The sequence below is a fragment of the Carya illinoinensis genome, chromosome 5, assembly GCF_018687715.1.
Source record: "Carya illinoinensis cultivar Pawnee chromosome 5, C.illinoinensisPawnee_v1, whole genome shotgun sequence".
In the NCBI taxonomy this organism is placed as follows: Eukaryota; Viridiplantae; Streptophyta; class Magnoliopsida; order Fagales; family Juglandaceae; genus Carya; species Carya illinoinensis.
The window spans coordinates 34,059,734-34,077,771 of record NC_056756.1 but is presented as its reverse complement, the minus strand read 5'-3'; the positions used below and the strand labels follow the sequence as shown (position 1 = coordinate 34,077,771).

The 18,038-nt window shown below is 35.8% G+C and overlaps 1 protein-coding gene across 3 annotated transcripts; it reads right to left on the bottom strand.

Moving 5' to 3' along the window:
- Window positions 1-1,016: 1,016 nt before the first annotated feature.
- On the bottom strand, window positions 1,017-17,147 carry LOC122311321 (probable UDP-3-O-acyl-N-acetylglucosamine deacetylase 1, mitochondrial). 3 transcript variants are annotated; one of them, XM_043125849.1, is made up of 7 exons: window positions 16,955-17,147; window positions 16,578-16,886; window positions 14,154-14,402; window positions 13,229-13,330; window positions 11,238-11,302; window positions 10,643-10,787; window positions 1,017-1,392 (listed from the first exon to the last, which is right to left on the bottom strand). In XM_043125849.1, exons 1-7 carry the CDS (start codon window positions 17,012-17,014, stop codon window positions 1,339-1,341), a joined length of 984 nt encoding a protein of 327 aa, XP_042981783.1. In that variant the 5' UTR covers window positions 17,015-17,147; the 3' UTR covers window positions 1,017-1,338. The 3 variants fall into 3 exon arrangements, with proteins under 3 accessions (XP_042981783.1, XP_042981784.1, XP_042981785.1); XM_043125850.1 differs by having other exon boundaries at window positions 14,154-14,384; XM_043125851.1 differs by having other exon boundaries at window positions 14,154-14,360; window positions 16,955-17,144.
- Between the last annotated feature and the right edge of the window lie 891 nt (window positions 17,148-18,038).

Genomic DNA, 18,038 nt, shown 5'->3' with positions numbered 1-18,038 from the left:
ACATAATCTGGGCAAAATCTGGTTGATAGTGATAGACAATGCTACAGTCGGCCTGTGCAGTGGAGGTTGTTGTCCATGCGAAAGTTAGGTGCTCGTGTCGTCTGGGCCCATGAAGCCGATGCTTGCAGTGGGTGTGTGCCGTCAGGGCTCATGCCAATACTTGTGGTTATGTTGTTTTGTTGTGTTTGGTATTATAGCTTTTGTTGTTTAGTTAGTAATAAGAAGCAATAGGCTATCGGACTTGGTGTCCATAGTAGCAGTGTCCCATACTCCTACTTGGGAGGATAGAGGGGGCATTTCAGTTCTTTTTTTACGCTTTCTCTGTTAGGAGAGAGTTATTGAGAAGTTAAAACAATACCCATCACATTGTGTGTAGGGATGCCCCAGGGCAGATGCATAGTTTGATATATAATTTTGATTTAGGTTCGATTTGGTAACAAAAAATTTTCATCTCAAACTCAAAATTCTCATATCATCATTACAACTTTCCCAAATCCACATACAAAATATAATAAATAATTCAACTTTTTCTTAACTTTTTCAAATCCCAAAACAATAATAAATATTAAAATATATTTCATCTTAAACTCAAAATTTTCATCCCACTTACCAAGCAGAACCTTATAGCCTGTATTGATAAGTCATAATTTTAATTTCGATTCATTGAATGAAATGAAATATGTTTCCATTAAAAAAAATAAAAAATGAAGCTTTGCTTATTATCAAAAATAGAATTGAGTTATTTTATTATCAAGCCAAAACACACTATCCACATCAATTAAATGCTAATATTTTATATGTAATATTCAAAATTTAAAAATTATTTTTATTAAATGTGTTATCTACAATGTCTTATCTATAGAATTCTTCTTTAGAATATACTCCCCGAGAATTTTTCTTGTTGATGTTGAGAGTATCTCATCACTCAAAACATTCTCGGGGAGTTGGGTATGTCCACAGGATCAAGTTGGATAATAGTTTTTTTCACCTGAGAAGAAACTAACTTCAACTGAAACTTGTTTGGAAAAAAGAAAAACTGAATACCTTATTGGGATTTACCCAGTAATTTCTGTTTTCCCTCAAAGAATACACAACTCCTTGCATGATCTCTCCGGTTCACACCAACCTCAACAAGTCTTTTTGCACACGACACAGTCCATTTATGTTTGCAGGACTTGTGCTGAATATCTGCGGCCTGGCTTTTATATTTAAAACAATTGAATGCTTAAATTCCTTGCCTAATAACTACACGTTGGTGACAGGGTTTTCGGGAAGTTCTCTTTCAATTATCATATTTTTAAAACCTAGAAACATGTTTGGAAAAAGTTTTCCCAAATACTAAATCTTTCCACATAACCGGCGTACGAAATCAGCGTGGAGTGCATGGCCACCCTGCATCACAAGAATTCATTACATGATGGAAGTCTCTTTTGAGTATTGCCATGAGCACAAAGCAAATTTCAGTGTAGCACAAATTCACAAAGTTCTTTTCCATGAGCTTTCAAATATTCCAACCATTCAAACTTGAAACAGGAAGAATTGATGAAACAGGAAGAATTGAATTGGAATAGGTAGTAATCAAGCTAGTGCAAGTTATTAGAAGAAACTAAGACATTTGCAGGGTTAATGAAAGTTTCCAGCCCAGCATTTAAAATAAGGAGAACAACGGTACTTTACAAGCAGGGGACAGAAAAAGGGGGAATAAAAACGTTGGCTTGTTAAAGAACTTATGCTTACTAGGTTCGACATCCAACATGGAACAAAGTTCTTAAATGTACTGACTCAAATAAATACTTCAAGGTGAGAACCCTGAAGTTGTTGATAAACCACAGGGTTCAAAAGAAACAATGAACATAATGTATTGTAGTCAAATAATAGAAGTTTCAATCCTATTTTCCCAAAGAGCAATGCTACATACAGTCGTGGAATTGCAAACGTCGCGCAATCGCTTTAAAAAAAAGTAGGGTTCACGATTAAAAAGTTAGTTTTTTTTTTCATGTGGGTCCCATATTAATTCATTTTTTTCAAAACGACTGCACGCCGCTTGCACAACCACGACTGCAAATATCATTTTTCTTTCCCAAATTACATGCCAAACCAGCAAAAACACCCCCAATTTGCAAGCCACACAGCTATATCTAAAAGAACTTTAGACGTAACTATCCAAGGTTAGAATAAAAAAAAAAATATAAAACAAAAATAATTAAATAATGATAAATAGAAAAATAAAAAATAACAAAAAGGGGAAAAAACATGTCTAATAAATCATAAATGATGAACAATACAAATAATAATAATAGACCAAACAAGAACCTCACCACAAGGGGAGGGGTGGCAACTGATGGGGCTGTAAAGGGGGAGATCCTCCCTCACCTCTAGCCATCCATGCTGGCCTAGAATGCACCACCACGTGGTCGCTCTAGATTGACATGAAATTACTATTTTGAAAACAAAAATTACTTCAAAAAAAATATTATTAAAATCGTCTTCTACAAGTTTTCATATTCTGAAAGCATTCCATAATTGTTTCATTACCAATCCTTTTTTAAAAGAAATGTGTGATAGCGAAGTTTACTATTACTATTAATATAGGCTTTGCACTCGTGTTTTGGGCATGATTGTTTTAATGGTTTAGAGAATGAATTGGCTAGGGTGTTTTTAGGAGTTGGAATCACATGTTTTTGGACATATTGGATAGCTATTTTTTTGACATACTAGGATGGACTTTTCAAGTAAATAATCTTATTTTTATTGTCATATTTTTTCTAAAAAAGATTTTTCATAATTGATGTAACCAAAACAATTTGCAAATTCAGAAAATATTGTATATAAAATCCAGTGAGTGCAAAATTGCACCCACTGCTCATTTTGTGGCTCTGCCACTCCCTGCTCCAGGGTTTTTTTTTTTTTTATATTTATTTTTATTATATATTATTATTACTATTCTGTAATATTATATTTTTATTTTATTTTTTAATTAAATTTCAGTGAGCATATTTTATGTATGTCAAATTGTGCAAGATGAGAATTAATCAAAAGTAATTATTCCGGGTGTAAGTTGAGCAGTTTGGGGTGCAAATTTGAAAAAAGGATGTTACTTTGGGAGTGCAAAATGAAATTTCCCCCTACATTATCCCATTCAGACTACCAAAATCTTCTCCATATCTTCTCTCTCTATTCTTTTTTTTTTTTTTTTTTTTTTTTTCTTTGTTTTGTTTTCTCAAAAATACAAGTCATGCACAACTAGACAGAACATATAAACCATAATCTGAACTAAAACGTAATGAAGTAATTGGTTATCAGACGTAAGAACCATCAAAGCAGGTACCAAGTGAAGGAAAAGCACTACTCAATTGTGTAATAGTACAAGAAAATAAACAAAGATGTTTCCTTTTGTCATTGTGATGAAAAATTTAAGCAGAATGATCTCAACTACAATGAATGAGAGCTTCTTATTAGGTTTCTCCATGAGACCAAGGAATACCAATGACATTATCATCTACGATCTTCTCTTTGTGGATGACATTCTGCTATTTTATGAGGCAAAACCTGAGCAACTTTACCATTTGCACTGCCTTTCTTTTAATGTTTTGAAGCAGTCTCTAGATTGGAGATCAACTGGGAAAATCCAAGTTGTTCCCTGCCGGCAAAATTAATAATATAGAAAGCTTGTCATACCCAAGTGCCTATAGTTTCAAATTATGATTCCTAACTTTTTGGTGTGAATAGTTGGGAAAACTTTCTTCAATTACCTCATTCTAGCAGATATTGGATTATTTCAATGTCTAATTGATTTGCTTTAGGTGCATACTTGTTATAGAAGGCAAGTAGAGAAAGCTTGCCACATTGGGTTCCATTAGAAATAGAAAAAGTTGCCTAAACTGAACAGCTTCCAAATCAGAGTTCTAATACTCTAGAAACCCTAAAGAACAAGTCTACCGTCTCTTCCATGATGCCTAGAAGCTCGCCTTAATTAAAATCAGAAACAGAAAGCTTCTAAGTTCCCATATATGCCACAATTTTCTAAAACCAACTGGAGTTGGTTTTCTCCTATATAACAATAGCCTTGCTGCCCAGAAAATAAAACATATCCCTTCCTATACTTGCCTGACCCCTACGCAAGTATAGGAAGGGATATGGGCATTATTTCTCAACTTCTTCAACAAGGTTCAAGAAGAAAGCATTGGAAACCCTTCTCTAAATCTGCAGCAACCCAGAGGTGAGAAAACTTTGGATTTCTGACACTCTAGTTCACAATTGATCAAGAAATAGTGACTCCCCATTACCGTACTTGTCCATACTGGAGGCTTCAAAATTTGAAACCTAGTCTGCTAGACCTTTTCCCCTTTTTGCCGCTACTCGATTGGAGAATAATTTAAGGGTTTTCTTCAATTTCAAACATAACCATTTTACTTTCCATTCCAGAAACCAAATCATAAATGTAAACTTATGTTTTTCACTAATTCCAAGCCCAAAGAGTTTCTAGGAGCTGCAATTCATTGTGGAATCTCCACTCTGAATCTAATGCAAGTTTTCACGTGTTCACCCTAGAACTCGAAATTTCCTATCTTTTAAACATGTAACCCATTCCTCATTGTTTTATATGTCAAAACACAAAATTTTGAGGCTAGACAAATCAAGGAACTGACACCCCATCAAAGAAGCTCAAATAGACAGATTCTCATTGATTTTCTTCATAGTTCACTGCTTATGAGGCCAGGTATAGGCTTTCTCAGGCTTGGTTTTAACTTATAAGTGCGACACCATGATCCATGCATGATGGATTGTATATAGAACTAAGATTTGCTATTAAATGTCAAATTTTATGCATGTTGTGTTATGATGAAACAAACTGACTTCCTGGTGTTTTCAGTTTCAAAATTAACATGATGGCATGATCAAACCATACGCAGATTGTTGAATTCATGAGTATGGATTTTATGTCTGGTATAATTGTAACACAAGATTAAGGGTAAGAGTTGTCCATTGGAGAATTCTGAAGCACCGTGACCACAAAGGAGTTGTAGTGGGTAAAAACTCCATGCCCACAAGGCTGACTGCACAGCCATGTACGCGCACACTTGGTACTATCTTGAGACCTCAAAGGTTCAGTCTCATAACCTAAGTTCATACCTAACATGAGGTCCTATAGTGGCCATAAACTCTAGGAAGTACACCCAAAAACCCATGTTAAGAAGGCCCTAAAATTACCCCAGGTGTATGATAGGAAGCCCAGCACACATCCTCTCATTATTCAGCCAGCCACAAGGCAGAATGCGTAATAGAGGTCAGCAGCTCTAATGACTTAAGGCAGCAACCCAAAATGGCCTGTTCAAGGACTTGTTAATTAGAGCAGGTTTGGGGAGCAAGTGCAGCTAGGTATAGCTCATTAAGTTGCATAAACACAAGTCAAATGCTCAATATATTGGGACCCAGTTCATCAAATTGGTGTGATGAGATCATCATGCATAAGAGGTGTTTTTCTTTGAAAACAAAAGGATTATTAAACAAAAGAAACCAGATCTGAATTCATTTAGGAAACACGTACACGAAGAGATTCAAACCTTAGCAAGATTGAAAAGAGAATAAAGCACTAATTATGAATGCTTCCAACGGGTTGCAAAAGAAGAAATGATATTGTGCAAACGAGGAGAAAAGGTAAGTAGATATGATCAGGCCTTTGTGGTTTGCAAATTCTCAATGATAAGATTTTCTCAAAATGTCTCTAAGTCATGTATAGGCATTTAATTATTACCTTTTCTTTGGGGTTGCCTTTTTCTATATCTTATATGATAGTTTTGAATTGCAAGGTTTAATATATGTGTTATGTTACATGTTTCTGCTATATGTCATATAAATATGCACATTACAAAAAGTTATGAGAAAAAAGTGTTGGATTCATAAAAGAATTTCACAAACTTACAAATTGACGTGTTTTGATGTGATTTCATATATATTTTACAGTAAAAATAACTTTACAATTTGACGGTATCAATCACATCAAGCCATGCTAATTTGTAAATTTACTTTTGTGAGATTCCTTTTTTTTTTTTTTTTTTTAATAAGTAATCAAAGTTTATTAATAGAGATAGGCATAGCCCAAATACACAAGATGATATACAAGAGATAAAACCTATCTAGGTCGAGGTAGTGGAAACAAGAAATTCATGAAACTTCAGGTCATTAAAATCTAAAGCTATGGCCCATATAATTAAAGTACAGAAAAACAAAGATCGAAGTTCCTCTGGTGACTGCTCCTTGTTTTTGAAAGTCCGATCATTAGGCTCTTGCCAAATGCATCACATAATGTAGATCGGGATTATCGTTCGCACAACCTTGACTTGTGGGACACCTCTTGGAAGTGTCCAGCTAGCCAGTAGTTCTATCACCATGGCAGGCATTACAAAAGTTAACTCAACTCACCTAAACACTTCAAACCACAAGGCTCTAGCTGTCTCACAATGTAGCAAGAGATGCTCCACTAACTCATCGGATTGCTTGCACATACAAAACCAATCTAGGATAACGAGGTGTCGCTTCCTCAGGTTATCGGTGTCAAGATTGGTCTGAATGCCTCTTTCCATTGATTTCTTTCATTTATATAGAAGAGACTTACACAAAGCGCCGATTGTTCAGCGTGATTCCAGCGCCTAATTGCTGCTGGTTTTACTGTACACATACATATTTACTCGTTACATATTTACACATTAAGTCTATTTACATCCAGCCTATTTATCTGCTATACTATCTAAATATAGAAAGTTACTAAAAGTATCTGTTTAACCCAAATAGTATCTCCGTAACAATCGGTTGTTAAAATCTTCCCCAAGGCTGCTATCCAAGTGAACAAGATTGCTTTAGGAGGCACCTTATTCATCCAAATTTTCCTCCACAGGAATTGGTATTTGGCAAATATGTGAGGGACTTATAGAAGGATCGAACAGAGAAAGCACCCTTACCCGCCGGTGTCCACCGCAGTCTGTCGACATGTTGTCCATTCGGCTTCACAAAATATAGTAGAATAAAAAAAAGCCTCAAAGCTGTCTATTTCCGAATCTTGTGCTGCTCTATTGAAAGTGACACTCCACTAAATTTGGTCCCCTAAGCGAATCATTAGATCCGCCATTGAAGCTTCTTGATTACGTGCCACTCGGAAAACAGATGGAAATGAGTCCTTTAGAGCTTCATCCCCACACCATATATCCTTCCAAAACCTAATCCGGGAAGCCTCACCCAGCACTAGTTTGTGAGATTCCTTTGTGGATGAAACATTTCTCTATGAGAAATGAACGAAGTGAATGAATGAAAGAAAAATGTCCCATGATTGCATGATGTATTGTGAAATATCAGGGTCATAAAACAATGTGCAATGATACTAAAGCTTAAAAGTAGAAGAACCATCAATGTGTGGTCCATGAAGAATGGTCCATTTGAGTGCACCATTATTAATTGACTAGAGGGCAAGCAGCTTTCATTTTTTTAAATATAATGGTCGGGCAAGTAGGCAGTTCGTATGTTTTTATGACCTCCAGAATAATAAGTAGGAGGATACACAGAGCAAGAGTTCTAGTGATGGTCTAGGTTCCAATGTGAGAGTTGGGACAGCCATATTTTTTGATTTGTTTAAATAAATCCAAGAGCCACCAATCTATCTCCACCCATGCCTCTGCTCTCTACCCAATGCCTTTATTAGGCATTCGTACGATTGAGTTGACGATGTTGGGTCTGGTTGCTGAGACTGCAGCTTCGATTCCTCAGTATCTGCTTAATTCCTGTGTCCCCACCTAAGCTGAGGTGTCCAATCCTTAGCTAGCCTTAATGTTATGTTCACCCTAGCTTATGCTCGTATGCTCGGTCGGAGATAGGAGAGAATTCCCTGCCTGGTTAGGCATGATCGGAGCATGCTTTAATGGTAGAACCTGTCGCGAAGCAACTGACCTTAATTCCCCCTGGTCTCTATCCTTAAGGAAGTCATGCTTTTGCCCTTTTGAGTTAGTCCTTTGGAGAACGGACTGTTACTAATCCAATGGAAAGAATCCTTAATCTAATTTCCATCTCTCAAATGTGACTCCACTTGTACGGCAACAAAATGGAGTTGGATCCTTGTTATCTCCAACCTTGATATAGAGCATAAACGTGCTTTGATCACTTAATGGATAAAATGGAAAGCAATAGTTATAATGTGCATAATGCTTATATCCTTCTTTTTGTAATGTTGGCTAAGTTCCTTATTTAAGATTGATTAAGTGTTTGGTTTATAGAATTTTGAATCTTGGTGTTATTATATAAATGTTATGTAGCATTCTATTCTTAGGTGAAGCTTGGCAAGTATTGTAGGTTCTAGGATTTCTTCATTACCTATAACTTATCTTGGTTTTCCCTTGGGAGATCCTTTTAAGGCTAAATTTATATAGGATGAAAATATTGAAAGGATCGAACACTGTTTGGCTAGATTAAAATGATTTTTTATGACAAGGAATCTTGAAGACTCCACAGACCTCAATGTCTTTTTCCTGGTTAAACTCTGGATTCGTGTAATTCACTCACATGACATGGATCAAGTAAATCATTTTCATTCTACCAATGGAACATGGCTCCTAAAAATATTTTACACTCAAGGGTTTGAATCTTAGACATAGGGAAGCATACCCCTCAATAAAAAGGCCCTTACCACTAGAGCCAACCCCTAGGAGTTGGCTAAATAAAATTGATTAAGTGCCTTATCTAATTTGCCACTTACTTTTATGTCTTGTTTCCCTTTCCAGCTAGCATTACTAACCACTAGGAGAAAATACAGCCAGATTTTCTATGACTTGGTACAGGGGTGGAATCTAAATCTCACTTGGTCAACTCATCCAAGGTGTGTTTCTCACCCTCTAAGGGGTCTTGAGGTCCAAAAGTTGATCCCTATTCAATTGAGATTTAATGAGAAAATTACTATGGGGGGTATGTTGATGAGACAGGCAGTCTTTGGAGGTAGGTAATGGATAGCATATGTGGTAGCTCATGGGGTTGGCTGTGTTCCAATGAGGTTAATTGGACATTTGGAGTTGATTTGTGGAGGAATACTCGAAGACAGTGGGGGAAGTTCTCCTGATTCATGAGATATTGGGTGGAAAACAACTATAAGATAAGATAACAGCAAGATGTATGGTGTGGAGGTCAGTCTCTCAAGGTAACCTCCCTGGAGTAATACAAATTGTGTGCGCCAAATATACTTCTATGGTAGATGACCTTCAATATTTTCTTCTATCGGTTTTGCTTTCTTGATAGGCATATTTCTTGTACCACATCTGTAATTCACTTTTGTGATTTTTAATGAAATTCTTATTACTTCTCAAAATACTTTCATTAATGAGTCACCACCCGGATACTAAAACATCACATGATTGTGAGGTGGAACTTTTTTGTTGTTTTTCATTCAGTTGTATGTCATCTGGTTGGGATAGGCTGGTGAAGACAAACTATGATAGGTACCTTTTCTAGAGAGGGGTGATTGAAATTAGATTGTTCTACAATGCTTTAACTCCTCCATAATAGCTCCTCTTTTTTATGGAAAATATATGGGAGAGTAAAAGCCCTTTTGAGAGCAGCTTCCTTTGCGTTAACAAGCACTTTAGGGAAGATCCTCACCTTGTATAATTTGAGAAAAGCAAAGAGTCTGTGCTAGATTGGTGTTACATCTAAGAGGAATGGGGAATAGGTCAATCATCTCTTAATCCATTGCAAAGTGACTAGTGTCCTACGGAACTCTATCTTTGATCATTTTAAACTTGTTTGAGTTATGCCTTGAGGTGTGGCAGAGCCCTCGAGGTTGGAGGGGTGATTCAGTAGCCATCAAAGCAAAACACTGAGGAAAATGATTAAAACATCCTTATTATGGTGCATTTGGAGAGAAAGAAATGACTGTCACTTCAAAGATTGTGAAAAGATACATCTTAGGTCATTCTTTTTAAGGACTTCGTCTTCTTTTTTATCGGTGTTTTTTCAGAACTTTGTATACTGGATGGCTGCACATTCTTGTCTTTCTAGCTTTAGTTTCCACAATGTTCAGGATCTCTCTACTTTTAATAGCTAGGTGTTTCTCTTGATGCTCTGTGCACTAGGTTTTACACTTTTCTCATATCAATAAATTTCTTACATATAGGAAAAGTTTCAGACACAACAATACAAGGAGGCATAAAGCATTAGTTGATACTTTGGGAGAAAATATGATGGCCTGTACTGCCATGAGCGTCCAATACAGGGTATCATGGTCAAAAAGGGGTTTGTGAAAGTACCAAGCAATTTCGATCAAAATGTTTTAGGTTGCCTATTAAAGATAGCTAGGGGAAATAATAATAATAATAAAGACAAAAAATGATATAAAAATGTTAACAGGGTACTAGTCGTGTCCTTGTCTTCACAGTTGAATCTATCACAACTCCCAATATCATGTTGAAGTGTTTTGCACATCACATTCAAACTTGATAGTACATATGAACAATCAACAAATTATAACAGCCAAAACAGTTTATAAAAGATTATTTTGATAGGTAAGAGTAAGGTAAGAGTAAAATTTTATTAATAGAAAACAATAGACATAACCAAAGTACACAAGAAGTATAAAACAGGCAAGAAAAGATTTAGCGAAGATGCATGCCTTGTAAGCCACTATGTGTGCCATTGGAAGCCCTTGACTGCCAAACTGTGCAAAAAGGGAGAGGTCACCAATAAGATCTAATACCTTATGCCGACAAGGTTCGTCAGGGAAACGCAGCGGGGGGTTCAACCAACCTTTTTCGAAACTGCAGAAGACAACAAAGATTGAGTACGCAACAAAATTGGAGGGAAAACCAACTAATTTTGAAGGTTTTCACAGCTATTTAAAATTCCTCATGCCCAAATTTAAAGGCTCGTACTTTTGACAAACTTGAGGTGGGGAAAAAACACTTTGGGCATGTACTCACTGCTTAACTCACACAAAACTGAATCCAAGGAAAAACAGTGGGAATATTTTTCTATGAAGGGAGCTTTGAAGGGAGAAAGTTAAAGAAAGTTTTCCAGCTACCATTCAGAATGATAAAACAAAATACTCAGTGTCTTCCTCACAATTTGTTCAAAATGTAATTGAAGGGGCTTTATCACACAACCACTTATTCTAGATATCATAGTGATGTTAAAGAACAAATCACGTTGAGTAGTGCCCAGTCCAGTTAAAAAAGCCGCTATCATGCATATATGAATGAAGCATGTACCTACAAACAATGGCATTTTCTAGGGAGCCGCCTTTTATGAGTCCAGCATTACGCATTTGCTCCACCTGTATGGATTTTCCGAGGTAAACTCTAGCATTAGCAACATAAATTGTACAATGTATGACTAAGGGCATGTTTGGACACTTGGATTATCTCATAATTTTGTGAATAGTAGTAAAATGGTTTGAGTGAAGATGTTTTATTGGGTTTTGGGAAATGAGAGAAAAAGTTGAATAAAAATATTATAAAATTTTTAATATTATTTTTATTGTTTGAATATTATTTTTTAATATTATTTTTGTTTTGGAGTTTGTAAGACTTGTATTGATTTTTGTATTTTTTTTTGAAGTTTGTAAAAGTTGTATTCGTATTTATATTTGGATAATAATTAGATGAAAATGTTGAAAATTTGAAACCGAAAAGTGTTTTGTGTTTGAGCGATATTTGGGAATGAAATTATGAGAATTTTTGAGAATTTTAATATACAAAAGTGCCTAGAACCTGCAAACATTTCAAATTTTCAAGGCCACAGCAGCACTTTGTTGATATGATATTCTGCACTCCTATAACATATTTGTGATAATGTGTTCACCACTTTGTTATGATGAATATTTGAAGCTAATATATGTGAATTAACTTTTAAAACAACAAAATGGAATTTGTATCATTGTAATATATTTTACTTATTTGATTCACCACTATCACATAATCACAAGAATAATTAAGGGCCCGTTTGGCAATACAATTGTTCTCAATTATTCTAAGATATTTCCTTCCCAAACATCTCTCAAACACAAAACACTTTTCTATTTCAAATTTTCAACTTTTTCATCTAATCATTACCTAAATCATTATAACATTTCCAAACTCCCAAACAAAACATAAAAAACAATACTACTTTTTCAAATTTCAAAAAAAAAAATAATATTAAAAAATTATATTCAAACAATTTTTTAACAGTATAATATTTTTATTCAATTTTTTCTCTCATTTCCCAAAACCCAATAAAATATCTTAACTCAAACTATTTCACTACGGTTCACAGATATATTGAGATATTCTGAATATCCAATGGGCCCTAAAACACCTTCCATAAGCCACCTTACGGGTTGGCAACCTATCCTCCTCTCGGCCACAAACACCCTGAGAGGGAGACGTTCCTCTCATGGATTCCCTCTTTTGTTTCGTTAATTTCGTCAACCTTTTTTTTGTTTTAGTTTATTTTTTAAAAATTTAGTTTTTTTGGTTAATTCAGTTTTTAAACTTTTCTTTGTTTTTGTATTATGCAGCAAGGTGACTGTGCTTTTTATAGTTTTTCATGGTAACTCTGCATATTTAACATGTCTCCAAACTTGATTGCCGGTGACATGGCAAATAAGTATTTGCATCAGCATTTTCTATCATAATTATAACAAAAAGTGAATGAGGGGATTAATTTGATACAGAACTTCCCCTACAGACCAATTGTTAGAATTGGGTACTGCAAGGACTATTTGTAATTCGATCAAACCCCCCATAGACCAATACAATAATTATCCTTATATAATTGTTTGGGAGAGGAACCCCAAAGACTGCAAATGCAACATGTCATTTACCACGTTAAACTTGTTTAATGCACCCACATTACATGAATTAGGTAAATCATTGGCATTGTTTAAACCGAAGGGTTCGAATCTTGAACCAAAGAAGAGCATACACCAAGACCAAGGCTTACTCAAGCCAACCCTAGGAGTTAATTATCCCTTATATAATTATTAAATACAATTATCAAATTGATGCCACCATGCTCCTCTAAATATAAATTCAGTACATTTTTTTTTTTTATTAAAGGGAACTCAATATCAAAAAAAGAAAAGCAAAAAAGAGAGAGAACTTCTTGTAACATTGTTTTTAATTACAAAGTCACTTGTTTGTTAATTCGAAAGCAAAATATTAAACTATGACAGTAATCGGAAAACAATAACTTTAAATGGGCCAAATTAAATTCAAACCTCCTCATAAATGCAGAAGGTTCTTGATGAAGCTATCTGCTCACTATAGAAATAATCATCCAATGAAGCTGAAGAAAACCACTGGCAGCCAATGCCATGCACCTGTAATATTTTTTTAAAGGGAATTAATATATACTCCTAGTAATTAAGAAAGCTCAATCTCATCTCTATAATGTGCAAAACTACAATTCAATACTAAAAACCGACATTCATAAATCTGTTTGAGGTCTTCTGAATCAACCCAATTACATTCCCACCATTCTTCAGTAAGATAAAATAATCACTAACACATCCTAGTAACCAGGCAGTACAACAATTACTCAATCACAAGAAGAAGAATTCTGTGTTAACCAAGTATTTTACTTGATAATTGATTATGAGAATTTCCAAATTATATAAATGGAAAGCCTTTAACCATGCTTTCAAGTAGACCCTTTTATTTTGGTTAAATGATATATGGTTATGAAGCTTTCACCGTGTAGCAACAGTCTAGTTGTATAAACACAGATTAAAAAGACAACCATTTTAATAACAGTCAAAGTCACCTCACCGATATTTGTTGACAGTTGGTCCAATCCCAAACTTAAAAATGTCAATTCAACCGCTGAGATACAAGTTAAATGCTGAAAACTTGGATCAACCCAATAAATCTCAAAAGTTTTCCCATTGCACATGCCGGTTAGCTAAGCAGGATAATCTACAGATCATTAATAGCTGTCACAATTTTTTTTTTTTTTTTTAATTTGTGGTAGCGTTCAGTGAAGATAAAAAGTGAAGAGTTTAGACTTTATAAGCCTTAATAAGATTCATATATGCTAGAATCTCGAGAAAAGGTAAAAGAAAATACAACTAAATGGCACTAAAATTCTTAATTTTCAAATTCTACACTGGAAAAGCAGAAATTGACAGTCCAGCAAATGCGTACCTCAGAAAAGTTGATCCCATAAGTTATGTGAACCTTTTCTGAAGGGAATGCAGCTACAAAGGAATCATTCCTCCACACATGCACTGGTTCAATCACATAAGGGGCCATTTTTTCACGACTATTGCCAAAGTGATCTGTGGCCACCTTTAACCCAACATCTTTAATTGCCCTTACCCATTCGTTTGCCGAGCCATCAAAAATGGGAACCTGCATAAACATTTGTGGACATTTCTGGGAACTATCAGTCTCCTATGTTGAATGCAAGCATTATCAGTCATTGGCCCCACATCAAAATACCATAAAAGTTCTGAAGAGAGGGAAAAATATAAAGCGTTCAGATTTAAACTTATACTCATGATTTTCATGTGTAGATGCCTTCCACTCCATAACAAATTCGTCTATAATTTACATCTTCTTAATCACCTCTAAAACTTTATTGTTCTGTTTTTTCTTACTGACTTCTTCCACCAAAGAAATATAATTAAAATCCAGTGCATTGATATAACCTTGTTTCACTGAATGTCATCAGAAAGTGTAAGAGTCTCACATCCAGACCCAAATTATATAGGCTTTTCAAGTTTGGACCACAGGCCCAATTTTGTTTCAGCAAGAAGGAAGATTATTTTATTGGGCCATTAGCCCTTACGTATTGTCTGAGGATCTAGTATTGAGTAGATAGGGATATGAGATTATGGACCTACATTCAAAATAGAGTAGGTTCGACCCATTAGGCCCGAATATGGATGGAAAAGCCCAAGTATTTTCTAGCCAAAGCCCATTTGACTTTTGGTTGTTAAATTCATGATAATTGGATGGTGAATCAGAAACTGTGTGGCACATCTTGTGGAGCGCATAGGCTAGAGATGTTTGGTCAGAACCCCAAGTGAGGAAATGGACTTCATGGAGCTTATGAAGAAGCTGATGAACACTTTAGAAGATTCTGACATGGAATTAGTTGCTGCCATAATGTGACAGATCTGGTTCAGAACGACATAAATGGCTAGAGGAACACCAGCATCCACATTGAAGGAAAGTGAGGGGGGATCAAACTCACTGCAAAATGAGGAAGTCGTTTCAAAAAGACCGCATTCAGATACATTTAAAGTAAATTGGGATGCTTCTGTTGAGTGTGGAGCCTGGTTTAATACTTAAGTGGAGGCAACCCAAGATTTTGCTCGTTATTCACTCAACACATCACTCGAGCAAAGCTCAACCCGAGAGCTCACTTGACAAGCTCTTGATAGTGAGCTCGAGCGAAACTCAGTCAAAGAGTTTGCTTAATAGGCGCTTGACATTGGGCTCGAGCAAAGCTCACCTTGAGAGTTCTCCCAGATAGAAAGTTCGCTTGAGTCACACTTGACACCTTGCTCAAGTGAACAAGCAGAAAATTCACTGCCTTAGGTTTTTCATTGCACCACATATAAATATCATTGTTTTGAACAGTGGAGATGTTGAGCTTCAGACAGCCTGATGAAAAACAGCAGAGAAAGAGAGTGGGGCAATAGAGAGTAGGAGAGTTTAAGAGTAAGAAACTTGTATTTTTCACTGTGTGCTTCATCTTCCCGCTGAATAAAAATCATCTGCAGCTTCGTGGACATAGACACATTGTTGAACCATGTAAATCTTGTGTTGTGTGATTGTTTCTCTATTTTTCTTTACTATTCTCACATTATTGTTCCCCACCAGCTTCAGCGGATCAAACTTTGAAAAAGATGGGTGCAGGATCAATAATAAGAGATTGGCAGGGGAGGTAACAGCAGTCATGTGCTGTCCTATTAGTAATATAACTGATCCAGTATTTGCAGAAGCATTAGCCCTGTGGAAAGCAATAGAATTCTGTAGACTTGGGAATGCAGTGGGTTATATTTGAAGGTGATTGTATGGTTGTGGTGAAGGCAACACAAAATGAAGGGGAATGCTGGAGCACATATGGACAGATTATAGAAGATGTAAAGGGGCAGCTAAATGAAAGAGGATGTCATATTCAACATGCTAAACTAAAGGTTAATCAGGCTGCTCATTGTATGGAAAAAAGGCAATCCATTTAGATGAAAGTAGAATATAGATGGAAGAATATCCTCCTGAAATAACTAATGAATTGAGATTGAAAAGAGTATTTAACAGTTTGGTCAAATGTTTAAGGAAGTTTATGTTAAAAATATTCAAAATCAAAGTTATAGGGCATGGAAAATCAAATAACACCCTAAATGCACTATACACATACATTCACAGTATGATGATTAAAAGCTTGCACGAGAACCTACAAGATTTATAAGAGAGAGGCAGGTCTTTTTAAGAAAAATAAAAGGAAATGTATCCTCATCCGGAGCGGAATTCTTGAGAAACATAAGCTACCGAAAAGCAAGCTTGAGTTTGAGCCTAGCGGATCCATTCAGGAAATCTTTACAAAATTATGGCACCAACCTCCACGTTACCATCTTCAGGGTCCGAATTCTGTATCTCAATCCTGCAATTGTCAACCCCGGTGGCCTCCAAGGCTGACAGTAAGTGCTCAATGGTTCGAATTCTGAACCCATTCTTACAAAGGGTAGTGCAGAGAGGTGACTCTTCGGCAAAATCGATGGACGCAAGAATCAAATTGGACCGGAAATCGAAATACCTCCCTTGGCCGGCAAGGTCCGGCCAAATTCTAATGGTGGAAACCTCGCCAGAATGCAGAGTCTTCCCGGCCCGCTCTATGCATCCAGCAAGGGTTTGCTGGAGCCTGCCAGTCTGCGATCAAAGAGATCAGAAAAAATAACTACGAATTACAAAGGTTTGCGATGTGAGAGAGAGAGTACTTGTTTCCACGAGACGAGATTTGAGGACTTAAAGGCGTTGAAGGCAGCTGCCAGAGCCATCGAGTGAAGGCGACCGTATACTGAAGGAAGTTACATGCTTTGTATGCTGAGTGGGCTGAGTTAGACCTTCGTCGTTTTGGGAGAAAACGAAGAGGGAAATGACGAGGACCAGCTGGACATTTTGGCGGGAGTAACGCCCACCCCCTTTAGAGTATGTTTAGATGTCAATATTAAACTAATTATTCATAGGATTTCAATCTCATATAAAAAATTAAATCCATCTCAATCTATATCATATATTTAAATACATATTTTAATCTATTTACATTTAAATACATCTCAATTAGATTTACAAAATATTATTATTTATAATTTACCTTGAATCATTTGAAATCACTTCAACATCTGAACACAAGATTAAAATCTCGTTAAGTTCCTAGTACGGAACAGACTTTTAATGGTATGATCTAAATTTCAAGTCGGATTTCGCAAGTATGTTTATGATGCCCCAGCTCCCGTTTGGGATTAGGCGGTAACTAAAGTATTGAGACATATAATATAAGACTACATACCCCTCATACATGATAGTTAAGATACAATGCACCTATTAATATAGCAGTATACAATATATCGTAAAGAAAATTCTATTTAAGTCAAATAGAATAAAATATATAATATAGTATTGAAGCACAAAATCCCAAAGTATCATATTTCATAAAACTCCTAAAAGAACATAATTGTTTCAGACTTCCCAAAACATGGGACAATCATTTGTATGCTATCAAATGTACTCCCTATTCCTTCTTTTTTCTTTACCTTAATGGTCTCTCATAAAACATCCTCTTGCTAGGCAATTATTACTTGGCCCTATCTTGGTTCCAGATCTTCCTTAACTCCTCAAAGAGCTACAAAATTTAGGTAATGAACTAGTCAGTGACTTCCAATCTCTCTAAAATGGATGGCTTTAATGAGCTTATGGGATCTCCCTAGGTATTTGGAGAGATAGTCTCTTGCACTTCCCCATGGTTTTCCTCTTATAATTTTGTTATAATTTCTACCATTCCGGGAGAGAGAATAGTAGTGA

Bases quoted from the DNA above. Each gene is read 5' to 3' on its own strand.
- LOC122311321 (XM_043125849.1), bottom strand. From the start codon at position 17,014: ATGGCTCTGGCAGCTGCCTTCAACGCCTTTAAGTCCTCAAATCTCGTC. The intron at 11,303-13,228 runs GTTTGAATTTAA...AAATCCATACAG, and splicing joins CCTTCTGCATTTATGAGGAG to GTGGAGCAAATGCGTAATGC. The intron at 1,393-10,642 runs GCATGCATCTTC...CTTGTGATGCAG, and splicing joins CACACATAGTGGCTTACAAG to GGTGGCCATGCACTCCACGC.